The 18,933-nt window shown below is 38.9% G+C and overlaps 1 protein-coding gene across 17 annotated transcripts in view; it reads right to left on the bottom strand.

Annotated features, from left to right (window-relative positions):
• The window catches only part of MPDZ (multiple PDZ domain crumbs cell polarity complex component), a 98,266-nt gene that overhangs the window by 53,557 nt on the left and 25,776 nt on the right, over positions 1–18,933 (bottom strand). For all 17 annotated transcript variants that reach the window (XM_040579469.1, XM_040579471.1, XM_040579474.1 and 14 more), the window contains 11 exons: positions 18,060–18,188; positions 16,840–17,043; positions 13,728–13,842; positions 12,445–12,533; positions 10,577–10,772; positions 8,966–9,055; positions 6,301–6,380; positions 5,458–5,604; positions 4,646–4,813; positions 3,471–3,656; positions 448–657 (listed from right to left, as the gene is read on the bottom strand). In XM_040579469.1, the coding sequence (XP_040435403.1) occupies positions 448–657; positions 3,471–3,656; positions 4,646–4,813; positions 5,458–5,604; positions 6,301–6,380; positions 8,966–9,055; positions 10,577–10,772; positions 12,445–12,533; positions 13,728–13,842; positions 16,840–17,043; positions 18,060–18,188 (1,614 nt within the window). The remainder of the gene's footprint in view (positions 1–447; positions 658–3,470; positions 3,657–4,645; positions 4,814–5,457; positions 5,605–6,300; positions 6,381–8,965; positions 9,056–10,576; positions 10,773–12,444; positions 12,534–13,727; positions 13,843–16,839; positions 17,044–18,059; positions 18,189–18,933) is intronic.

The following is an 18,933-nucleotide window of genomic DNA, read 5'->3' as shown; positions in this document are numbered from 1 at the left end:
CAGGGCATGGACCGTGTGTTATGGGGGGTTTACAGAGGCAAATGAATTCCAAATGCAGCAAAGAGTTCATTTCAATCATAGTCACAGTGTTGGGTAGGTAGAGAGAATTTTTTTTTTATTTATTTACCTGAACTGATTCAGCTTCACATGTCATTTACATCTCCAAGTAATGAAAAAGGCCTACCCAGCTATACCACAGAGCCCACAGCTTAGTCTAAACTGATTTTCAATTTCTGCTCTTTATTAAACATATACTAAAACTGCCATCAGAGTGCCATCAGGGGAACAGCATAACAGCAGAGGCCTTCACAACCTTGCCTGTCACACAGCAATCTTGTTAGCCACCCAACTATACTCCAAAGCACACCAAGTGTATGCAGAAGGCAGGATCATCATGTACCAGCTTAAATGACATGAAAAGTACCCATCAAATTCCCAAATCCTTACAGGCAGTGGTTTGGCAACTCCTATTTTAACTGTTCCTGGTGGGGCTCCTTTCAGTGCTTGTACTGCTTCCTCCAGGCTCCCATTTTCCAAGTTGATATCGTTGACAAACATAAGCCGATCTCCAGGAAGAAGTCTGCCATCTTGCTCAGCCACACCCCCAGGAACTAATGAGCGAATCACAATTACAGTGTTTGCTGGATCAACTGGATCCTAATTAAACAAATAAAAAAAAAAATCATTAAGCAGTATCTTAAAAATTTAGGTCTTAGGTGAGTTTTTACATTGGTTATGTTGTGTGCTGCCTTATGTCTTGAGAGACTAACTTTTATGCATGAGCTGTTACTAACCCAACAGAATTGGGTTATTGGAGCTCTGCTCCAGATGAACGCTCATCAGCAACTTACCCTTCTGTCCATACTGCTCATACGTTAGAATTCCACCTGATTTTAATTCTTATATGTGAAAATTGTTACTTCTTTCTAGGTGATGTCCCATGATACACCTCCAGCACAAAATACTGGTAAACTGCAGAGTGCTGTTCATACTGTAATGTGTAAATACACACCAGAAATTCAAATACTTCCTACTGCAATGACAGTGTTGCAGACTTCATCTTCCCTTACATCCAATGGTTTGGGAATACAGCTGGGCAGTGCAGACTGGGGCAAAGTTAATATATGCACTCTAGTGCAACAAAGGGCTTGTTTTCAGTAACTCTCTTATGCTTCATGGCACCAGATCTTGGTCAGCTGAGAAAGCGCTTTTTAAGAGGCAAATCTTTGTGCACGCCCTATTAGACACTTTATGGGAGACAGGAACACACCAGAACAGCACTAATCAACAACACACAACAAAGTGGTGTTTGCTTCAAGGACAACTGGTTTGCAGTCCCCATCCTCCCAATGCACTGATTTTCATAAAAACACTAGCATCAAAAACTAGTAACAGGAACATATGATTCTATTATAACAATCACCACAGGTGCACACATTCTTATACATACAGGTGCATGATTCTTATACAATTACATTCACAAGGAACACTATTACATGTCAAAACTTCCAACACATGGCAATTCACTTGAATACACACAGAGAAAAAAACAATAAATGTAGTAATGTACCAGCAAAAGGAAGAGAAAAGCAAACATCTACAAACTGGCACACAATTGTAACAAGTTTCCATGCCAAGATGCACATCTGAAAGCACACACATCATCAAGGTGGCACCCAAAACCACAGGAAGTGGACACTGCTCAAAGCTAGTGTGAGAGAGAGGTGCTCAGGAGGGTAGGGCACCCAGAAGACCCTTAACACTTCATGGCAGTTAACGCAGTAAGAAGAATACCGTGGAGCAATAAAACACAACTGGAAATATAACTAGCATTGCTGGACATAGTGCTTGAATCTGAACACTGACACCTCCCTCCCTATTTTAATCAATATTTACACTGCCACTTTAGGTGACCCTGCATGAGATTTTTTTTTTTTTTTTTCAAAAATCACTTCTTTCATCATATGTAATAGTCCTTCCTAGGTAAGAAATCATGTAGACTTTCTTACAGGCCTGCCAGTGCATAAAACATGAGGAACATGTTAGTAGGAACATAACTGTCCTTAACTTTAGTCACTGTTCATTGAAAATTAATGGAAAATTTGATGGAAACAACAAAATACAAAGATAAATCTCACTGTAAACTTATTGTTCACAGTCTTGGATGAAAGCAGAAACTTCAGTGACAAACTGAAATGTTTTAACCACATGTCAAAGGAGAGAACATAGGACAAATCACGTATAACACTAAAATAAATGTAAATTTCAGAAAGCTGACTAGAGCTGTAGGATATAATCAAACTCACATTTGCAAAATATACAAAATAATTTAAGGTACCTCCAGCAACCCTTCAGTATTACCATCCACAATCAAAATCCAGCAACTAACCTCACAGGCAACAATAGTTTGTACCAATGCTTCAGAAGAGCCTGAAGTAAAAATATGCTTTTCTTTGGGCTGATGTGTCTCACTGCAGAGCATCATGAGCAACACACTAGAGAGTAATCACTGTTTCACAAAACAGACATTGGACTATGGCTTTACCCTTCCAATTAATTATTAAACTACACTGCTCTTCACCTTTATCAGTGTGCAAATGCAAAATACTACTGAGGCATAGATTAATTCTAAGCAGTGCACTGCGGGCGTAATTTCCACCTGGAATGACCTCCAGATGCAACTGCATATACTCTTAGGGACAAGATCTAGCAGAGACCTTGGAGGAGACAGGATGCTGCAGCCTCATCAAATAGATGGGCAAGAGCCTAAGCTGTCTGCAGGGACAAATTACTTGAAGTCAGATTAAAAATCATCCACTGTGACAACTGAGAACAGGAAGAAAACTTGTTCTGGGATTCTGACCAACTGCAGACAGGGCGCTGCGCTGTATGTCATCGGGACGCACCAAGAATCACAGCTTAAGTTACCCAGGAATTTTGAAGTCAAAACACAAAATGAATTGGGGGCATTTAGGCACATCTTGGACAGAGAGCAGCTAAGCAATGGATCTCAGAATTACAATACTGGATTTTAGTAAAACCTGCTTTAAGTACCTGAGTCCTTTATTGGATTTTGCCCTAAGCACTTCACTGCAGGTGCAAAATACACGGCTAAATGCCTGAATATCCTGACTACATCACTCATTGCCCCTGGCATACTAGCAGATGAGCTTTCTGAAGATCCTAGTACTATTACAGATTATCTATTTTTCTGGACCAGTATTATCATTATCGTTGGAACTTGTATAATTAATCACCTTAATTATAACCTTAATAATAACATTAATACAGGAAGAAGAATAAGTAACATAGCTAGTGGGATGCCTACCAGTAGTTTTACTGGTAGCTTTACTGTATTGCTTGGTTTCCATTAACGTTTACCCTTAAAATACATATTTAGACCACATTGTGAGATCCAAACAATAAAATGTATTTTCTCCTCTACTCAAAGAACGGAGTGCAGAAGTTACCTGGTAGTCCAGTATGCTAAATCCAAGTCCCATACTCCCCTTCTCCAGCTCAATGTGCTGTACTTCTGTTTCCCACATTGCCAAAGACGAGCTTTGCACCTCTTCCGTACTCTGACCCTCGTCAGCTGTTTCCAAAGCTGTTCCCTCTGTGTCTGAGGAGCCAATGAATCCAAGTTCTATGTGAGCCTGAGAAAAACAGTGGATGTTCACCAACAGAATGTACATGTTTCTGAATTTGCAGACACAAAACTCCATTCATGAAGAACAAGATAAAAACCAAGTGATGTGCCTCTAAAGAGAAAGTGCAAGCACTCAGCAGAGTTAACAAGTCTGATAAACCTAGAACAGAATTCACATATCGTTTTAACAATATAGCTATGCTTCAAATAAAAGAAAGTACTCACTGGAGAAAATACTTAGAAAATGGAATCTGTCAAACTAAAAACTCCAGAAAACTTCTTTAGTATATGTATTCAAATATACAGGAAATACCTATTATTAAACAGTATGTCTAAAAATATGCCTCGATCTAAACATAGCACCGACAGGAGTCAGAACATTTTAAAAAAGAAAACACACACACATACATACACACACACACGCACACATGTTCTTCATTTGGTTTCATAGAAAAGCTGAGCAACTATAAACTGAATCTGGTGCCTTGCCCAGAACAGAAATTAACTGTGTCTCTTTTCATTTAAATGCTATTGCTTTGTATACTATACTGCAGGCCATTTCTACATGTTTACTACATCAGGCTGCCCAGAGCTTTGCACTCACAAGTGACAGAAGCGTGTCTGCCAGTGAATGCACATGTAGTTCTGCAAAACACAAACCCAGAAAACAAAGTTCAAATCCAGATTAAATATGCTCAGATTCTAAAGAACACACAGCTCAGTTTGCCATAGCCTCACAGTCCACCTGATGAATGGAAGTACTTGGTGGACTGACCTGCATCCCACAGTATTTCTGCTAATATTCTGCTACAACCTACCAGGACTGACATCTTCTGGTGGCCAGAAGTACAGCTGATGAACTAACATGCTTTTTTCTATTCATTTAGTTCCAAGTCCTAAAATATGAAAATGTATCTCTGATCTTGTACAAGAACTTTGTATGTTTTTTCTCAAGGAAGCAACCATTTTCTCAGTGTTTTTTTTAAAAGAAAATACCTTTTCTGTGAGCTGAACCTCGGACGGACTTAGCCTCTCCAGTACTTCTGGGTGAGTGACAGGGGGAGGTACTGGACGACAGCACACCATTATCACCTTAATAGGCAGCTCTTTCAAGATACTGACCACATCCTTGTGGTTTTCTCCAAGCAAAGAGATCTCATTCACCTCAAAAAATAAAGAATACCTGGTGTTTATAAGTACAGACATTGTTTATAAATATAATGAACAAATTTTTTTAAAAAAAACACGGACTGAGTAATCGCCTAATTCAAAAAGCAAAACAAAACAAAAATAACATGCTCATGTATGCTGTTAACCCTTAATTTCTACTCAATTCAGTGCTCAATTCAGCACCAAGGTAAGTTTTGAACTGAATGAATAGTCTCATAAATTGCACAACAGCACCCTACAAACACCACATACTCTGCCACCTTATGTTTCTTGCGTTCATGTGTACCAAATTCACATGGTAATTCTAAGAAAATTATTTAGAAAAGTAAACACGTGTTTAGTCCCTTCACTGTGTAGGAATATTTTAATTAAATCTTAATGCTTATTACTAGGTATTCTTTTTCAGTGACCTTGAACCGTGTTTAAAAAATCAGCTATCAGCTGAGAAACACATGTAAGCATATGCATTCACACAAATATGCCTATGTACATACGAAGAGACTGCTCAAGCACTTCTGGTTATGGCTGGTATGCAGTTACATATGCTACATTCTAAAAGTCATAACCTGTGAGAAGAAACTCATTGCTCAAAAATCTTACTGAATGCAGACTTTAGGTAAAGTAGTATTTTTTCTTACTTCCAGCAGCTCATCTCCACTGAACAGCTTGCCACTTCGTCCAACTGGCCCCTCTGGCAAGACAGATCTGATGAAATGATGTCCCACTGTAGCTTCAAGGCTTATCCCTAACCCACTGCTTTCACTAAATTTGTTAACTACAGCCACCTAAAATAAGATTAAGAAATTGTTAATTTTGACATATTTACAGCCATGACTGTTACTTTATTTAAATTTACATACAATGAGGTGAATATTCCAGGAGTGAGAAACCAGAAATACTGTCATGTGTAACAGAGAGAACCAGGTAAAAAGTGAATTTTTTATCATATACCACATCAGCATAAACAAGTGGGAACTGTATATGACACAAATATATCTAATAACACGTAATTTTGCAGACACTACAGTTCTGGCACAAAAATTTCAAATCAAGTCCTACAGTCAGGTACTGCTTTTCAACTGTACTTACAGTAAATGTCCTATTCTTTACCTGAGATCATTACATGAAACAATTCATTCAGTATGAAGCAAGGGTAGGATGTTTCAAATTCTGGCTAATGAAGGGAGCTTTGAAGTTCACCTTAAATATCATTTTTTTCCTCTAATACACATTTATCCTCTTGAAGCTAGGCCCCATAACTTAAGACCATGATTATTTTGCTAAAATCAATATAGGTAAATATACCTATATTCAAAATCTATAATCAAAACAAAATAATCTCAACAGTTCAAGGAGCATAGATACGATTTTTATAAATAAAGGAACAAACACAATACAAACATATTTCTATCTGTATGTTAGCAAAATAATAGGTGGATACATCAAAGGGCATTTAATAATAGTAATCAAAGTTTACATACCACTATTTCATAATTCGAACCCATAATCGTTTGCCACTTTGCCTTCACAGCTGCTTCTTCTGTAGTGGTTAGCTGGAAACCTAAAAGTTACGTCTGAGATTACTGAGACAAAAAGTAGAACATCCTCTCTGATCCTATAACTGATGAAATATATGGACCACACAAGACTATACAAACATTCTCAAAATGCCAGAATTCTCCTAAATATAACTGAAAACATGGCATGCTTCGTTTCACCAGGTGTCCTGGTTTCAGCTGGGATAGAGTTATTTTTTTCTTTTCAGTAGCTGGCACAACACTGTTCTGGATGTAGTGTGAGAACTATGTTGATTAACACACCGGTATTTTAGTTGTTGCTAAGCGGCATTTATACCATGTCAAGGACCTTCCAGTTTCTTGGGCCCTGCCAGTGAGAGGGCTGGGGGGGCACAAGAAATTGGGAGGGGACACAGCCAGGACAGGTGACCTGAACCAGCAAAAGGGATATTCCCTAACACAGAATGTCATGCTGTATATATATATATATGTATATATATGTAAATATATAAAGCTGGGGGGAAGAAGGAGGAAGCAGGGGGGGCATTCAAAGTGATGGCATTTGCTTTCCCACTAGCTGTTATGCGTGGTGGAGCCCAGCTTTCCTGGAGATGACTGAGCACTTGCCTGCCCAAGGGAAGTGGTGAACAAACTGCTTGCTTTGCCTGCATTTGCAGCTTTTGCTTTACCTATTAAACTGTCTTTCTCTCAACCCAGGAGTCTTCTCACTCTTACTCTTCCAATGATCTTCCCCATCCCACAAGGGGGGAGTGAGCAAATGGTTGTGTGGGGCTTAGCTGCTGGCCAGGGTTAAACCATGATACCAGGCTTGTGTTCACCAGAGTTAAAACTGGCAGAATAGTATTAGATTCAAAACTTATAAAAGTAACTGTGTATTTTGAAAGACAAGAAGTTCAGTCACAAATTCTGGTGTGCTTAAACTAGCCTCAGTGTCAACTGAACATAATGCAACTTTACAAGATAATGCACACAAAGCAAATGAAAAATTTACATGCACGCCCTGGGCATCTGTTAAACCAGAGTGCACGCTGGCTGAGCAGGCTGATTCAGGGGGATGGCTGATAATACCTACATATATGATACTACATACTGATCCTATTGAACTGACCCTGCATTTTACAGTGAGTCCAAGGAAAGTTTTCAAACAAAATGTGGAGGTTTGGTATTTTCAAAACTATGAGCACAACTATAAAAGATTTTTTTGAAACTGTAGGCCCTAGAGGGCAGTGAAAGAACACAAGTCCTGGCTCTTTTTTTTTTTTTTTTTTTTGGTTGTTGTTAGGTTTACATACATGCACACATACAATAAGAAATAATTCTAAAAGCTGAAGAGTAGCAACGGAATTGGAAGGGAAGGCAGGTAGAAAAGGAATATGCTGTGAAAAATATTATGATGGGATAGGCAGCAAACTGCAGCAACTCTTAAATTGAAAGTTTATCTCCAGGCAGAAAAAACAGAGAAATGCTGTTCTACTCATTTTTTCCTCATTCGCGCTGTTTAGATTCCAGGGCAGGAACCAATAAAAATCAGTATTTAGAATCAACAGCCAGCAAACACAGTAGATTTAATAGGACCCTACGTATAGAAGGTCCGTGGTCTGTATGCAGTAATTATCAAAATAAACTCTTCAGATCTGAATGCTTATCACAGGAGAAGAACAGAATCTTCACAAGATTAAGTTCCCAACTCCCACTGGTATTAGTAACAATTTGAAGTGACTAATAGCCTCAGACTGTTTTAAATCTAGTAATTGCTCAGAAACATTACTAAAAATAAAGCCAGGTGTTGTGTGGCATTCAAATATGACAATACTTTCCCCAAAGCAGAGACCCTACACTGTCTGAAGGAAAGGTGCTAAAAAGAAATTCTTCAGCTATCCAGAATAATGGAAAGCATGAGTTATGAAAAGATAAATTAGAGAACTCATACAGGTGATGCTTTTCAGTTCCCCTCCAGCTCTGGAAGCAAGAAGATGTTAGAAAACACAAGTGATGGCTCAATGTAGAAAACATATCATCACATATGACTTTGGAAATGCAGCACAGTGCCTTAACAGCTCAAGACAGAAAGGAAAATACTCATTAGAAAGTATGAATTTCCACAAAGAGTATGGGAAAAGTCAGAGCACATCAGTGCACCAGAACTGACTGAATTTCAAACATTATCAGAGAACAGAGATTGAAATGAATGCAAACTCAGGAATTTGTGGAAAGGAATTTTATCAGAAGATGCAAAAGTCCCAGAACTGCAGCTGGACAGCTGCAGGCAGTTGGAAAGATAAGGCAGGCTGGTCTCCAGCCTGAGGGAAAAAGTCTAATACACAACTAGACTAAAAAGAGTAGAAATACAAAACCATAAAAAGAGGGCTGAGCATGTAGCAGACTGCTTCAGATGACACTTTCAACACATAATTATCTTCAGACACATACAGTAGTCAATGATTTCGCAGCACTCAAAGGTACATGCTTACATGTATGATTACTTTCACTTTCTAGCTGTACTCCAGCCACACAGCACACAGGAGATGAAAGGCATGCAAAACACCTGATCTTCCTGTAAGCACATCCAAGTGCATTTTCACACAATAAAAAATTACAAGTTAATAACCTGTTTCCTGTTGTTTCATGTCCTCTCCAGTATTTACCACACTGGCACTGCACGGCAGTGATGGGGATCCCTGTTCTGTTTCACTGTTATCTGGAAAAAGATAAAGAAGCCTCTTCAGCTATGTTATGTGTTGCGATATTTATCAAGCTCACAAGTATGTCTCAGAGCACCGACTATCTCTTGCACTGGACTTCAGAATATCCGTATTTGGCAATCGGAATCTGGCATGAGGGGCCCAGAAGAAATACCACATTTTTAAGACATTTTGTCTTCTGTAAATCCTTTGCTTTCTCCAGTGAATTTTTCAATGAAACAAGACAAAAAAAGAGTACAACTATTAGTAGCTGCACCTCTGTGATTGAAAGAAAAGTTACTAGCAGACATATAAATATAATAATATTTAGCACTCTTGTATTACATTTTTTTTTCTTCCTCTTCCTTCCTTTGTGCAATTCAGAAAGCTTGACACAGAAAAACAAAAATTTTCAAAGTCCACAGACTTTGAAACCTGCATACCTGACAAATGTTTCACTTGTAGAAAGCCTCACCTACCACAGAGTTCTGTTAGGCATGTTGCTGGGGGTTAGCTGTCTCAAACACCGCTAGGCTGGAGAAACAGCACCTTCTGAACGTTCCCTCTGTAATTTTTGCTCAAGCTGGGAATGAGAGGATGCCACACAGATAACAGACTACTGGTCTTTCAAAGTTTTGTGCGAAGTGGGGATTATGCCTCAGTCTATGAGTTTTGATGTACTGCTGACATCAACCTACAGCACAAGCAGCTGACAAAAATCCATTTGTGCATCCAGCCTCTGTGCAGATCTTTTGTTCAAACACACTGATTTTCAAGACGTGCACAGTATAAGATTAAGCTTTACTAATCTCAGCAGCAGCAAATTAATACTGGCCATTGGCTTCTGAACTTTGTACACATAAATAGTTAATGCCCTATCAGGTTATCCTTCTGAATATGAGGAAGAACAACTCTGCCTTGAGGGTGACAGCGCATGAACAGGCTGTCCAGAGAGGCTGTGGAGTCTCCTTCGCTGGAGACATTCAACACGCCTGGGTGCAACTCTGCGCAAGCTGTTCTAAGTGAACCTGCTTTAGTATAGGGGTTGGACTAGATGGATCTCCAGAGGTCCCTTGTAACTCTGACCATTCTGTATTAAGAATCTCTAGAAAAAGGCCACTCCTCTCATACCTCAAGCTCATGACACTGACGTACCAAGAGTGAAAGGAACTGAGACTTGCTTTTGCTTATTATGGAGGGTGTCTCTTTGCCTGTTCTTGAATGCAGCTCTAACCCTTGAGCACGAATAAAACATTCACTGCATTCTTACCATTTGAAGATTTGCAGGATCAAAGTCTTGAAGCAATTCAGCCAGAAGCACAATGCAGTGTAAAGCTTTCAACATTCACTTTGAAAATGTAGCAAATAATACCACTCTGTCTAAAAGATTAATCAAATTATAGTAGACCAAATTCTTCCCTCATGTACTGCCATCAGTAACAGCTACCCAGAACGAATCTCGCCCATTTTATTTCCAGTTTGCAATTGAGAAGCAAAATGTTTCAAGCCAACTTTAAAGCAAACCCAGTTTCAAATACCTTTGTCTGTGCTACTATCCATTGTTTGGAACAGTAAGTCCTTCTCAACAGCAGCACTGAAGTCCTCCTGGGGCTGAATACGATTTTCCTGCTTAACCCCTCTTCTGATCAAAGTGAGCCGAACTGTTTGTCCCGTGTGCCGCAAAACATCAACCGCTTGCTGATTAGTAAAACCCTGAAGATTTGTTCCATCCACCTGCAGCATTAAGCAGCCTTTCAGCCCACAAAACACCACCCAGAAAAAAATAAAAATGTCCAGTGCAAAATAACATGGCAAGCTCTCAGCATCTGTTAGCCTGAACACAAAGCAAGTGGAGGGACAAGAACACAAACCTGGATGACTTAATAAGACCGGATACATTAAGCACTTTCACTGGAGTACCCCACAGCTAGGTAACAAGTACTGTGGTACTTGGGGGGTGGGGGGTGGGTTGGTTGGTTGGTTGGTTGGTATGGCAAAGTGGGGAGAAGTGCTTTGGGTGTCCACCACAGTTGGGCCACGCAGATCTGCTCTGCAAAGTGGAGGTGACCGAGCACGTGCTGTGTGGGGCATGTTGTGCAGCCCTCCTGCTCAGCCCCTTCTGCCATCCGTACCTCCAAGGAGAAAATACTGTTGTGAATGAACCAACACAGGCATGGCTGGGAGAGCTGGGAAGGGGAGGATAGAGACATCTACTCATTGTGGTAGGAAGAACTACAGAGAGCAGCCATTCTGAGGCCAAGTAACCTTAGGCACAGTGAAGTCCACTACTGAACACCATGAAGTCCAGTTTCCCAATCAAACACTGTCCCAGCCAACCCAATGTTACCTCTGGTCCATCATTTTAACATTTTAAAGAACAAGATTTTGGCCTCTTCTGTTTGAACCAACTCCATTATCTCATTAACTCAAAGAGGTTTTTTCTGAAACTCAAGACCTTGGCATTGCTCAATTTCACCCCATTATCCCTAGTACATGCCACTTTTTATTCTCCTACTTCTTGCAGACTTCCTACTACCCTATTCTTTCTCTGTCTCACCCCTCAGTGCCTTGAAATTTCTGAAATACTTCTAACAAAACTATATTCCTTGACTCCTGTAGCTTTTTCAGTCTACCTATACAACACACACACTCCATTATTTCAGTTCCTCCTGCATGAAAATTTACTCCCCCTGGACCCTTAATCATTTTGTTGCCCTTCTCTTGAACTTTTTCCAAGTCTGGTGCTCTTCTAAATAGAAAGTAATGAGCTGAGGTTATTTAATTTTTCCTCCACACTTAACCAAAACGTATCTTTAAAGAGTTTATTATCCTTTTGTCTGAGGTCAGTGAAATCTTTTTCTCCTTCTGCATCTGCAGTAGAAGAAGAAATCAAACTTTGGAATAATCAATTTTAGCCATTTGTAGTCGGCATTTAAATCATTATAAAAACCACAGACTATTTGCTCAGTGTTGCCTTCCACAAATCCAAAAACAGATCAAAATTATTCATGAACTGATTTTCACCACACAACTAACATTTTATGCATGAAAATATTTTATTCTTTCTCTGAGCATCTAAAACTTTAATGACATACTTTTAAAAATCATTCTGAAAACAGCTGCTGAATTTGAATCAAACTTCAAAACGCTAACTTTACTAAGCAGTCTCAAAACTCCTACAGATAAGGTACACACATATAATACAGGTTTTCTTAAGAAACTCAAATTACACACAGACAGCATCATCAGAAAGATAAATGATCGAATAGTCAGTCAAAAAAAGGAGTCACCATTTCAACACCAATCTGAAACATTTTAAACCAGTACTATATGAGTATTTCTTTACAACATAAAGAAGTAGAGTTTTGCAGACAAGTGATAACCATTTCTTTCTGTGTTTACTTACAACTATGATTTGATCTCCCACATGGATTCTGCCATCATGTTCAACAGCACTGCCTTTTGTAATGCTTTTCACAAAGATACCAGAAGGTTCTGGATGAAAAAACAGAAAATTGTATTAACCAATTTATTAAGAAACAAACTTATGCAACAATCTCCAACTAATGCCACCAGTCAAAGGAAGAAAAAGAAAGAAATGTCCAGGTAAGACAAGGAAAGAATCATCAAGAAAGTTATTTGCTTTAAGTAAAACATCTATATACTATTTTTCTAAAGGATGAGCCTGATTCATGTCAGCTTGCATTGAACCAGATTTCATTCAAAATCTTACAATGCCAAAATCCCAATTGTTGCTGCAGAAGAAGAAATAATCTAATTTATTATAATCTAAATGTGGAAAACAACATTGACAAAAACCATATCTCTGACTCTTGGTCAGATTTAAAACTGCAGGACAGAAAATTAAGTCTGAGTACACTAATCTGGCAAATTCTGTATTTATCTAAGAAAATGCAAGCTTAGATAACCAAGTGCAGAAAACTGTAAGCAATCAGGACTACAACTTGCATTTAAACCAGCTTTTAACTGCAGCTGTAAGCATTTCATCCAACATAAAAAAAGAAGACACAAAAGAAGTAAAAAAAAAGAACCCAGAAGGGAACCATTTTAGACAGTTACCAATTTTGAATCAGAAGTCATATATATATATATATATATATAAATGACCTACAGGATGGGAATTTCACTAAAAGAAAGCCATTTCAGGAAAAACACACTGGAATTTGAAACAACTTTAACAGCTCAGTTCCCACATGCACATTTTGCATAGTATACATAACATCAAGAAAACAGTAGCATGAACTGGCATGAAATCAAGTCTGAGAGTCACAGGCCTGTTAACACTGGTATCAGAAATCTTAACAGAATCCACTTTCCCATAATAAATGTTCCAATTCTGTTAAATGGATACATTTGATGGGAAGATAATCCACTATAAAATTGGTTTTAACAGCTGTCGAGATACACCAGTGCCTCTGCAGACCTGAAACAATATGACAAATGTTACTGGGAAGGAAGGATTCTGTAATAAAACTGATTACTTCTAACCTGAACGTCCTTCTCACAAAAGAAAAAAAAATTGTTTTTTCTTTACAAACCTTAAAAAGATTTTAGATGCTCAAGGATTACTTTAGAGATACTATACTAAAAAATAAAATTAAGTCTTTGATGCACATGCATCATAGTACGCCACAGATTGTACAGTAAACTGCAGGAACTGATCATTACCTGACGTTTTGTCTCCAATGTAACCAGCAATAGTTATTCCTAATCCCTGATTGTTTTTAGTAAGCTCAACATTAAATTTTTCTCCATCTTCACAGCTATCAACAGAAGCATCTGCCTAATAAGAAAAGCATAATTAGAAAGGAAGCTTTTTTCCCTTTAAAGATCAACCGCATTATGTGATGTCATTAACATGTAAAATTATAGACACAAATGTAAGAACAAAAGTAGGAACAAAAGTACCAGCTTTGCTTCTGCTCTTACTTGGTGCTCAGCAGAGAAACTAAACATAGGTTAACATTCCTCAATATAAAGCAATGCAAGTCATGAGCAATGCAGGTCATGCCCTCCCCACACTGCTACCCCTGGGATATCACCCTCTAACCTATAAAGACATTATTTGATGACTAAAATGACTGGTGAGACTTGTATAAATTGAACAATGAACCTCTTGTACAGTAAGTTACACAAACCATGCTTGAACAATATGTAGCTTGCTGCCCTTCTGGGACCTCCTCAGAACCAGCTTTAGACTGCTGTGTTATTAAAAAGAAAAAAAGATCAACATTATATTTTGTGTCATGTTTGTTTAAATTCCTGTTCAATAACTACAGCTACTTTTCCTATGAATGCCAATTTTAAAGCATAATAAAAGCCATCACTAGCGAGGCAATTACATTTCTTGTTTTTGAAAGACATAAGAATTCTGGAGTGGAATGTAGCAATTATATTTCCAGCTAGTCAAATAATGACAATCTCTGCTAATAACTACTACAACCCTCTGAATTTCAGTAACAAAGAATTTTTGGGGTAACAAATTCATTTATTTATTGTTAATGAAAGTACAATACCTATTAAAATCCCACTTTAACAGTATTGCTTTCATGTCAAAAGAAAAAATCAACTTATGAAACTTGATTTCAACTTTAAAAAAGTTATTTTAAATTTTTTTCATCTTTCAGCTATCTAAACCAGAAAATTACTAGCCAATTCCATAGCCAATATGTATCAGGATAAGGCTTCAATTTCACTGTATTTATATGGACATCAGGTTTTATGTACATATTTAAAATGGGAATTCACAAATATGGTACAAATCTATCAAGATCCCACTATACTCCTATTTTTTATTCTGTCTCTTCTGCATGACAAATAGCAGCCAATATTTTTTAAAGTGCCAATACAGCAATCAGGCAGATACTAACTACATCCAGTTTGACTAGAAAAGTATGCATGTGCCAAAATTAAAAAAAAAGACTTCAGAAGAGCTATGATGCTACTTGACAAAAGAGAATCCAAACAGTTCTGTATCTGAAGAACTCCACCCAAAACCATATTCAAACACAGGGGAAATAAATTTCTACTGCTTTAACCACCTCCCTAATTGATAATACAGGATTAGTTTGGCCACAGGTAATGCGACTAAAAACCTCATCCGATTTCTACAACCCCATAAATTTTTACAGGATAGACATCTACAGGGGACATGATGAGAAGTGCCCATTTCGGAAAGCCATTCTCCTCTCACCAATAGCTTTAAAAGCATCATGAAGTCTTCACCCACCCTGTATTCACCAGGAAGAAATTAACAAACCAAGCTGTCTCCATCACCACCTTCACTCCAGACTCAAATTAATGAGGTTTGCAGCATCATTAACTGGGTGCTCCCTCCAAGAACAAGACTTTGTGCGGGCAGAAACAGTTTAAAAATAGCCTGCCTCCTGCCAGGAGACATGTACCAGGAACAAGGGATTAAAAAGGACAGAAATGGAGAGGAAGGTGGCAAAAAAGTCAGATGTTGCCACTTGGTGGCTTTGAGCTATTTCTTCCATACTAGAAATCATACACATCCTGCAGCTGCAGATACAGTCTTCAACACTGCATCATATAACCTCAGGAAGGCAAATACTGAAGAAATATACACAGATAAGATTATCAAATTCAGCTCCTCTTTGAAGACTGCTCCTTTTCACAGAAACAATAATTTGGGCTAAATATTGATCCCTTTATCTAAAATACAGCTGGGTTCTCATGCCTCCGAGTGCTGTAGAGACAAAAGTACCAGTCTGTCTCTCCTCTTAGATGCTCAGAAGACTCCACATTAAGATTAATTTTCTTTGCCTTACAGCCGCAAAAGAAGGGATGAATATATGGGGGTTTTTTTCCACAGATACAACTACAATGGACAGAGGCAAAATTATGGTATTCACATAAAAATTGTTGGGGCTTTTTTCTTCCAAAGTGACCTATCCAAAACATAAATTGCAACTGGGACAAAACTGTCTAGAAAAAAAACAACAGGAAAAAGTAAACCAAAAATTATATCTAGTTGTAGGCTCAAAACCAAGCTCCTCCTTCTTCTCTCACTCACTTCCTCCACTTATACACATTTAAATGTATCTGGTCATAAGCGTATGTTACACTACTGGTCCTGGCTCCCATGAAACCAGGCTTTGCTGCAAACATGAAAGTGACCTATTCTGTAGAGGTTTTGAGCTGACAGGATATGATAATATTTACAGCATTTTTTAAGTGGCTGACAGCTGCAAAAAAGTTAACAGTACAGAGAGTACAACCATCAGCAGGGGAATAAGGGTAGCAGCAGGATGACTTTTTTTGGAAGATGTCTAGCAAATGAGCAATGCCAGGTGATGTAGGAAAGAAACAGCATCTGTGTGCTAGTTGGCACAGGGAGGAACTGTCTGATGGATAGCTGTGATTATTTGGAAATAAGAAATGTTCCTGGAGAAGAAAAGGACAGGTGGACAGAGAAACGCTACAGAGCCAGCTTGCTCTGTCTGAAGAAAAGATTGCATGGCTTCAGCTATTTTCAATGTATTATTGCACAATCACAAGCAACCCAGAACCAAATGATATTTGGACCACACTTATGGAAGTCCTACGCCTTGATCCCAAAAGGCTTCAAGCATGTAGTTCCTTGCGTTGGGGACTCCTGACATTTACATTCTCCCAGACTGTCAGCTGAGAACAACACTACTGGGAAAGAAACCCCTGTCTTTTTGAGAACTTAAGTGTGGAAGACATTCAATAAACAGTTAAAAGAAAATCTGAAATAAAAGTTTGCCATGAGTTAAGTGTATGCACTGTTGCTTACCTGCTTCCCTGGCATGGAGATGGGTACTGGCGTCCCTGGAGGGACTGCTGGTAGAGGTGGCTCCTCAATAGGACCTCTTGCAATTACCAGTTTCACTCGATTTCCACACTGTCTCAGAACTTGTGCCACCTGCTCACTGCTCATTCCAGCGAGGTCTGTATCACCGATTTTCAAGATGTGGTCACCACTACACAATCTCCCATGCTGGAGGAAGAATAATAAGGAAAAAAGAAATCTATTAACATCCTGCCATTCCTCCCACATACATACAATTAGGAAAACACCACATAGCTTTAGTCACTTCTGAGACATATGAACCAGGTGTATTTTTTTGGGTGCCAAGTCAGTATCTTGATAATATGGAGAACGGCACACTAATTTTACTAGGAATTTCCACAGAAATATCCAGGGCATCCTTTATGAATCAGTCAGTCACCCGAACACAGAAAAAAATGCATATAGTTATGGTTACTACCTACTGCTATTTCACAAGTGCATGTAAATTACAGAACTTCAGGTTTCATTTCCAAACACACTTCCAAGAGACGCCATAATCTTCAGTTTTGCGCTTGTATTTAAAAACTGGTCCTCAGGATTAAATATGACTTCAAAATAAAACACATTTCTCCCTTACTGCAGCCCTGTTATCTGGCGACCACCACTTCTGTGGTTGGGAGACTGACCAGTCTCTGTGCCTGTTCAATCCCCAACCATCATTAACACTACCCCAGATACTTGTCCAATGTACAAGCTTGAAGTGAGCCATGATTATAAAATTAAATTCGCATGAACCCTTCCGGAAGGACCAGAGCCTGTGTCCTGAAGCAGAGGCATGAAGCCACATGCCTGCTCCAAGCTCCAGTAAGCCCAGCAGAGAGAAGCAGATGCTCTTCTTAGCTGTCCAGACACAGCAGATAGGTGTTTGGTGTGTTCCCTCATCCGTGGATTATAACCAGTATATTCATGAAAGAATTAGGAGTCTAAACGCATCCACAGCAAACATGTATAATGTAATAGGTTTGAAAATGTGATTTAGAGCCTAATCCAGCTTTTACGTTCAAATGCATAGGTCCCCTGCACTAAACACACCTTTACTGAGGATAAATTTCACCACTTGCTCTCTCTTTTTTATACTCGTGAGGAGAAAATATTTAGCATGACTATAAAACAGTAACTTCATCCCTTACTGAAAGGTAAACAGAAGAGTAGGTTGAATTTACCTGATCAGCCACCCCTCCTGGGAGGATGGTTTTAACAATCACTCCAGTTGACTTCCCTCCCACTATCCCAAATCCCAGACCTGAGCCATCGTTCACCAACTCAATGGTCTCCACGTGCTGCCAGTGAACCTAAAAGGAATAAATATGAGCTTGCAAACGACTGAAATAAGGACATACTTGCAAAATAAATTCTCTTTTATTTCTTGGGTATATATTTGAATAAGGGAAGGTGGGTAGAAGGTGGAAATATGGGACCTTTCTAACAATTACTACTAAGGGTAAGATTACATAATATTTAAGCACTAAAACGCTCGTTCCATGACAGTTTGGATTTCTCAGGTACAAAACAGAGCTGGGTAGTGGGTCACAACTTTCAAGCACTTGCTGAATTAATTTAAGCAGCAACCTAGGACTGTCCATCTCCATGTCTCTTTGCAGTCAGTGAGAAAAATACTACTGCTAGGAAATCTCACAGGTCTGGAAATTGAAATCTTCAGGTAAGTGCATGTTCACATCAGCCACCACAACAAAGCACAGGAGAAAGCATAAACCCAGTTCAGAGATTAAGGCCAAAAGCAGCACCAGGTATTGCGAGGTAGCCATTAGCAGAATTGTCCCCTGTGTAACAAACAAAGATATCTGGGTTGTCTGATGTAAACAGCGCTGGAATGAAGTAGCTGTGATGGCAGGCTTCATGTTCTGACAGGAGTAAAACTGCTCTGAAAAAGACAAATGCTAGCTTGTTTGTGTGGGGTGGTACTGAAGGGATGACTGGAAGCTTCTGGTATTGTTTCTCCTGAAGAACAAACCACATCATAAACTCATCTGAAATTTAAAAGTCACAGCTGGTGCTCCATCAGGTAGGATCCTGAAA

The sequence above is a fragment of the Falco naumanni genome, chromosome Z (assembly GCF_017639655.2).
Source record: "Falco naumanni isolate bFalNau1 chromosome Z, bFalNau1.pat, whole genome shotgun sequence".
In the NCBI taxonomy this organism is placed as follows: domain Eukaryota; kingdom Metazoa; phylum Chordata; class Aves; order Falconiformes; family Falconidae; genus Falco; species Falco naumanni.
Note: the sequence above shows the minus strand (reverse complement) of the source record. Positions and strands in the feature narration are given on the sequence as shown.